The sequence below is a fragment of the Hyaena hyaena genome, unplaced genomic scaffold (assembly GCF_003009895.1).
Source record: "Hyaena hyaena isolate Hyena2069 unplaced genomic scaffold, ASM300989v1 scaffold_26, whole genome shotgun sequence".
Lineage (NCBI taxonomy): Eukaryota > Metazoa > Chordata > Mammalia > Carnivora > Hyaenidae > Hyaena > Hyaena hyaena.
The window spans coordinates 4,351,956-4,359,527 of NW_024080658.1; the positions used below are offsets into that span (position 1 = coordinate 4,351,956).

At 40.9% G+C, this 7,572-nt stretch overlaps 1 protein-coding gene across 2 annotated transcripts in view; it reads left to right on the forward strand.

Moving 5' to 3' along the window:
• The window catches only part of RAD21 (RAD21 cohesin complex component), a 29,171-nt gene extending 23,966 nt beyond the window's left edge, over nt 1-5,205 (forward strand). For both annotated transcript variants that reach the window (XM_039227219.1, XM_039227220.1), the window contains exons 12-14: nt 1,289-1,438; nt 2,706-2,789; nt 3,476-5,205. In XM_039227219.1, coding sequence (XP_039083150.1) covers nt 1,289-1,438; nt 2,706-2,789; nt 3,476-3,667 — 426 coding nt within the window. In that variant the 3' untranslated portion in view covers nt 3,668-5,205. The remainder of the gene's footprint in view (nt 1-1,288; nt 1,439-2,705; nt 2,790-3,475) is intronic.
• The last annotated feature ends 2,367 nt before the right edge of the window (nt 5,206-7,572 follow it).

A 7,572-nucleotide genomic window follows, 5' to 3' on the forward strand; every position in this document is an offset into this window, starting at 1 on the left:
AATTCTGTGTTAGGGATATTAACCCCTTATCAGATAAATGATTTGCAGAGATTTTTTGCATTCTGTAGACTGCCTTTTCATTTTATTGATAGCATCCTTTGCAGAAGCTTTTTAGTTTGATGTAGGTCTATTTGTGCTTTTATTGCCAAGATCTATATTGAGGAGCTTACCCATCCTGTGTTTTCTCCTGGTAGTTTTGTGGTTTCAGATCTTACATTCAAGTCTTTAATCCATTTTGAGTTGATTTTTGTGTGTGGTGTAAGATAGGGATCCAATCTTCCCAGAACCCTTATTGAACTAATGGTCTCCATTGTAGACCATATATGCATGGGTTGATTCTTAGGCTGTCTGTTCTATTCCAGGTTCTTGCAGTATGAGACCATTTAGGCTATCTTTTTAAATAATTGGAATATACTGGCCATAATCGGAATATACTGGTCATATTGCAAGAAAAAAGTAACATCTGGCTACTTCATGCAGACTATCTACCATTAAGTTCATGTAGGATAGCAAAACTAAAATAAGATTAGGAAGCCTCACACTACACCTTACTTCCTTTATACTTTGGTTTATAGAATAAATGAATCTGGGCAAAAGGAGGATTTTTTTTTGTAACCTTAGGCTCTTGGTTCAGCCTCCATCAAGAGGTCTTGACAGAAGATTCCTCTGCCAATTTTAAGAACTAGTTTTCTGTGCCCTCTGATGGTAGAGTTGTCAAAAAAAAGCATCTTTCTGTATGAGCTCAGGAATGAGAGTAGGTATGGGTAACATGAGGGTTACTCTAGTACACTATCCTGGAAGAACTTGTTTTTAATGTTCTTAACTGTTTATATTAAGCCCTAGAGGAAGGAAATTCAAGAGATGGGACTCAGTCTCCTCATTCCTATAATTTGCTGCCAATAAGAGCTCCAAGGCAAGCCCAAGCTCGGTTGTAACAGCCTTAAGACAGTTGTATGCAGTAACGGTTGACTCGGTTGTAACAGCCTTAAGACAGTTGTATACAGTTGATAGTGCAGACTATTCCATGTTAAAGCCGTTTTGCACTGCCTTAGAGTTAGTGGGTGGGTCTCTTTTGTGTGGTTTCTCCTAAAATGCTACTACAGAAAGTTTTGAGGGGGTTTCTGTTTGTAGTTTTTCTTGTGATTTACAACTTTCTCACATGGATTTATGGTGTTGATGATCTTCTATAACCTAATATTAAAGCTTTTAAAAAGAACACAGGTAATCAAGTTTTGACTTTAAGGAAGTATATGGCCATATGACCCATTATTTCTCTCCGCTGTTTCAGCCCCAGCAGGTAGAGCAGGTGGAAATCCCCCCTGTAGAGCTACCCCCAGAAGAGCCTCCAAATATCTGCCAGTTGATTCCAGAGTTAGAACTTCTGCCAGAGAAAGAGAAGGAGAAAGAGAAGGAAAAGGAAGATGATGAGGAGGAGGAGGTAAGGAAACATTGGAAAAGAGATCTGATGAGTAAATTCCCATCCAAGACTTAGCAAAAATCTTCAGCCAGCTCTCTTTTACTTCTCATATTAGAGCTAAGGTAATTGATGTTGAGCATCACAGTGATGAAGAATGCTCACATAAAATTTAACCAGATTCTTCATGATCTGGATCATCATTAAGATCATCAGGGTTTCTGCTCTACCTCATTGGCTCCCTTGTGGGCTTTCAAAGGATCCACCGCTGCCCTTTCTTTCACTGATTTCTTGGTTGAAATCTAGGTGGTTTGTAGCTGCTTTTATGGTCTTGTGGCCAATTCTTACTATCAGCATCTGGTATGACCTCTCTGTTTGTGGCCTGGAAATTTATCAGACCATTTCCCATGAGTTTTGTTTTCATAAGACAGGGATGAGATGTGATTTGGCTAAAATAAAGGTTGGAATGGCTTATTTTTTTAGAAGAAGAGGTGCTTTAGGAATGGCTTTCCTTTGCTGCGCCATTATTCGACTGTTTGAGGTCTTCTGGTTCTTTGAAGCTGTTCTAGGTAACTTAGAATTTATTATTTTGATGCTGTCAGATATTTTAAATTTATAATAAAAATGTTAATAAAATATCTTCCAGGAAGTTTAAATTTCTTCTAAGACTAGAAGGTTATGGTTTGGGTATATATTTTCAAAGTCAGGATTTAGCCCCAGAGCTACTCTATCCTGTGCCACATTATCTTAGACTCAGTGTTGAATCGGTGTTTAAAATTCTTGTGCATTCTATTACATATGAGGCATGTAGTTCCAGCACAACAGGTCTAGACATGACCGGGAACCTGGCAGCTCAAGTAAAATCAAGTGTTAATCCTTTTATTTTAAAACATTGTCCAGACCAGTAGTACTTGCTAATCTGTGTGCTCTTTGGTACGAGTCCGCAATGAGATGAGATGTATATTCAGTTGAAATAAGCAGTATGCCCAGTCGCCTAGTTGATTTATATCCATTGATATCCAATCAGTAGCTCACCAACCAGCAGTCGTCCATGGGCCATGCTGTGTACACCATCCATATAGACCAGTATAGAATCCTATATTCAGCCCAGTGTTTGCTTACAGGTATGGAAGACTTTCTTTTAGAAGTTAAGAAAGTTCATACTAGACATAGATACTGTTACTGAGAATACACAATTTAAATTAGAGCTTTCAGGATAAAGGAAATAATTCATTTTGCAGAACACTTTTGTCAGCTTTGCTGTGTGTTGGGGGGGGTCATTTTCATTCAGGATGAAGATGCTTCTGGAGGCGATCAGGATCAAGAAGAAAGAAGATGGAACAAAAGGACTCAGCAGATGCTTCATGGTCTTCAGGTAGGTGTGCCAGTCTAGACTTAGAAAGACTTGAGCAAAAACTTGACATTGCTCCCTCAAAAAAATAGCAACGTGCTATCACCAGAAAGGCGTCTTTTGTTAAACTTCTTCCAGCACTACGTTTAAGCCAAGAGTAAGCCTGGGTGACTCGTCAGTTAAGCATCCAGCTCTTGACATCTGCTCGGGTCATGATCTCACAGTTTGTGAGGTCAAGCCCTGTGTCTGACTCCACGCTGCCTCTCCCCCTCCAAATAAATAAACTTTAAAAAAAGAGTAGGCCTGGAAAACGCCCAGGTGAGCACTTGCCAGTGGTTATGCTGCAAAGGTAAACTGTGGTGCTGGGTTATAGAGCTCCTTGTGTGTCTGCATTTTAGTTATCATTAAACATATTTGTTGAATCATTAGTTGAGCGTCTGTGAATAACAGGCACGTTGCTCAAAACTTCCCAAAAGAGAGTCAAAGGATAGTTGGATTTTAAAAATAAGTTGACATTTTAGGAACGGTAGGTACTCAATTTTACTATGGTATCACATTTGCTTTGCCCCTTTACCTTCACTCACTATTCAAAAAAGTCCACCTCCAACAGACTATACAGTATACTTTTCCTAGTATCCGAAATTGGCATCCTTTTAAAATTAGGACTTTACTGTGAGATTACCTAAATTCTTCCTTTTGTTTTATTTCAGCGAGCTCTTGCTAAAACTGGAGCTGAATCCATCAGTTTGCTTGAGTTATGTCGAAACACAAACAGAAAGCAAGCTGCAGCAAAGTTCTACAGTTTCTTGGTTCTTAAAAAGCAGCAGGCTATCGAGCTGACGCAAGAAGAACCATACAGTGACATCATTGCGACACCTGGACCAAGGTTCCACATTATTTGAGCAGCTAGAAGCATTATAGCTAGTGTTCATTTCACTAGTGTATACAGATTGCCCCCATGTGTAGGGCACACAAAAACCCTTTGAGAAAATTTAGATTTTTGTCTGTACAAAGTCTCTGCCTTTTTCTTCATTTTCCAATATTTTAAATTTATCAATTTCATCTTTAAAGGAAACTGCTTATATGGATGTGTGTGTGTTCTGATGGAGAAAACAAGCACACCTAGGGACCCAGAAGATCATTTTAACAGTTCAGAACAGATGTGTGCAATATTGGCGCATGTGATAATGTGGAGTAGCAGTTGAAAGTCAGGATTTTTATCTTAGTTCTCCATCATTGCATTAGAAAGGAAAACATGTCAGAGGGAAAAACGCTGGACAGTGTAATTAAGAACTGTGGTGTGAGACTTTTGAAAGAAGTTGTCTTTACCCTCTGGTAACACTGGCAATCATAACAGCTGTTTTTAGGGATAGTGCCCAAAACAGATCATCCTCTTGAGATACATTTTAAAGGTAATTCCGTAATGACCAAGAGGGTGTGTGAAATTTTGCTGTAAGTAAAACCCTTGAGCTACAAAATAATAGGACTTGGTTTAAAGTGTTCTATTTTGTAAGTCATTCCATTCGAAACTTTTTAATGAACCTGACTATCCTAAAATCTGTTGTTTTAGTGAGGCTCTAAAATGAGCAGAAGTAGACTTTTTAGAGTAGAATAAATATAAAAACATTTATAACTTTCCAGAAGCTATAAATCAAAGTTTTAAAAAGATGTTTGGATATATTTGAGTATTCAGATCATGAAAATAGAAATTGCTATGCCAACTAAAAGGACAGACTGATGGGAAATTATACACCTGGTTGACTTAGCCCTTAAGCAGACAATGCTGTTAATAACTAATGGCTTCTCTGATATTTATTACAAGTTTTAGTACTGATCTTTTCCCAATGCTGCACACTCCTATGTTTGGAACTTTATTTTAATGGCTTTGCAACAGAAATCCTATATCCGGTTTCCTGTAATTTAAGAAAAACGTCCAAATAAAGGCTTTATTTTTAACAGACCAGATAGCACCAGAAATTATGTGACTATTATGATTCTCAAAACATGTCTTAACTTTTTAGGGCAAAATTACACTGAAAGTTCTAGCTTAAGTGTTGGCACTTTTGTGGGGAAAAAAAAAATCACTTTTCAAACTCAGACTTCAGTGTATACCCAATAATTTTAAATTATGTGAAATGTTTTAAATTAGTGAACTCGTAATTACTGTTTTGATGATTCAGTTTCTTGAGAATGGTAATTGTATAAAATTGCTATTGCAGCTTTATTTTCAATATGTGCCTGTAAACCATGGATTTTTCCTCCCTTTGTAAAAAGTCATTGTAGATAATTGAATGTTTGATTATAGAAAGGTCATTAGTTTCTTGTTAACACATTTTGTTAGTCTGGTTTTGTTGCTTATCGGGTTTAATATTGTTCTTGAAAATAGTTGATGCTATGTTATGTATAACTTTTCTAATAAAAGTTGTGTTATAAGCTGTAAGTTTTGGAGTATTGTTTTGTTGATGGTATTCCCCAGGAAAATGTTAATTATGCCTCATCTTTTGTTTGCCTTCTCTAGAATAATTGCATAGTGAATTTTTCAAGAAGACTTGGGTTAAATAAAGGACTAGTGTGTCTTTGTTAACAGAAGAGCCATCTGATCTGAAACTTGGATAGATATACTGAGATTAAAGTGAAAGTAACCAATGGCTGGTGCTGAGGAATCGTTGGGGCACAGATATATTCCTGTAACTGCTAAGCACCTTTAAATTATGACCTACCTATCAGTATATGCCCTTGCAGCCCTAAACTAATGGACGTAGCTGGTGAACTGGAGAGTTCCTGAGCCCATCTGAGAAGGCTACTGAAAGCTGGGCCATTCAGTAATCTGACATGTACCCGGCTCCCAACTGAGCTTTGAGAACTAAGACGTCATGTTTTAAGCCTTGCTAAATCTTAAGCGTAAGTAGTTTACTGCTGTTTATAATAGGAAAACCAGTGCTTACTAATCATCAATTATACTCAAACCCAAGATTCTTCAGTTTGAGGCTCACCGCCTATGGTAAAATGGACTAGGGGAAAATTTTAATATGAAGTGTGGAGCCTAGAATACAGCAAGCCAAGATATTCAGGGATGGTCCCGAAAAGATTCCCAGAAGATTAAAAGCTTTGGCCAAGATTTAAAACATGGAAAAGAACTTAGATTTCGGGTCCAAGATGGCAGCAGAGGAAGGCCCTCAACTCCTCCAGGAACACTCCAAATCTATGCCTATAGGACCATTCCTCCTGAAGAGCAGAGCTGACATCACAGGAGAGACCATGTACAGAAACAGGTGGACACGACCACAAGGGGATCAGAGCCTATGAACGGTGGTGGGAGGGATAGTTCTGAGGGACTGAGCACAGATTTCATCTGCCCAGGGGCACAGAAAAAAGCCATCGTGTAAAAGAGCAGCTAGCATATAAAGATCCAGCCCTAGGTCCCTGCCAAACGGTGGGAGAGCTGCTGGAACTGTCTAGTTCTGAGGGGTTTACCTTCCCACTCCACCTTGATTAGGGGCACAGTCCCTGAACCATAGCTGGCCAGTGACCTCAATGAGACCTGGGGCCCTAAGCACACACCTGTCTCCTGGATGTCCTGGGGCACAGAAAAAGCAAAGTTTGAAGGAGAAACTAGAAAATAAAAGATGTAGCCCCAGAACTCCACTCAACAGTGCGGAGGCTGCTGGAACTCTCCGAAGTCTGAGAGGTTGCCAAGCACCAGGGTTTATGTTCTCACTACACTTTGGGTGGTCAGGTTGCAGGGTCTGGGTGCCCTAGCTACTTAACACCTCGATGACCCCCAGGCCCCTAACCTAGAGCAGCCCCACCAACACAGCCCAAGGGGGACACAGGCCAGGACACTCCTGATCATTACTTTGACTTCAGATAGCTTGCTGGGGAGCCAACCCCCAGAACATAACATTCAGACCTACCAGCTCGTTCCCGCTTTGGCTCCCGCTGCCTCACCAGGTTGCCCCCTGTGCAGAACACCTCCAGCAACCCTCAGCATGCCCACCTTGATTCCAGTCACCCTGCCTGGGTACCCCCTGTGTGGAACACCCCAGAACACCTCGGCCCATGCCAGCCTCAGCTCCAGTTGCCCCACAACAGCACTCCCTGCACTGAAGATCCCAAAACTCACCAACTTGCACCCACTTCAGCTTCAGCTGTCGTCCCAGGGCATCTTCTGCACGGAGAGCCCCACAATGGCCCTGGCTCCTGCCCACTTCAGCTACATCATGCCAGGGCTCCCACAAGCCCCCTGGCCCATGCCTTCCCTCAACTCCAGGCACCCCACAAAGGTACCCTCTACACAGAGAATCCCAGAAAACTCTGGCTTAAACTCACTTCAGCTTCAGCTATCCTGCCAATGAGCCCTCTGCATGTAAATTAGCCTTGGCTCCCAGTTGTACACACTTGAGATTTATCTGTCCTGCTAGGGCATACACTAAGCAGAGGGTCAGAAGCACCCAGCCCTTGCCAACTTCAACTCCACTCCCCCCACCAGGGCAGCCCCAGCACAGAGTGCCTCAGGATCAGCCTACTCAGTCACAGCTCCACCCAGCCGGTGAAAGGCAGCAAGCACACACAGTCTACATAGAGGACAGCCATATAAAAGACCATTCTTTCAAGTTTAGGAGAAGTAACTGTTCTGCCTAATTCACAGACACAAAGTCAAGCAAAATGCTCCAAACCAAAGAAGACCAGCTCAGTAAAAGAACTAAATGAAACATAAGCAATTGCCTGATCAAGAGTTAAATGATCATAAAAATGCTTGCTGGACTGGAGAAAGAGTGGAAGAACTCAGTTTCAACAAAGAGGTAGA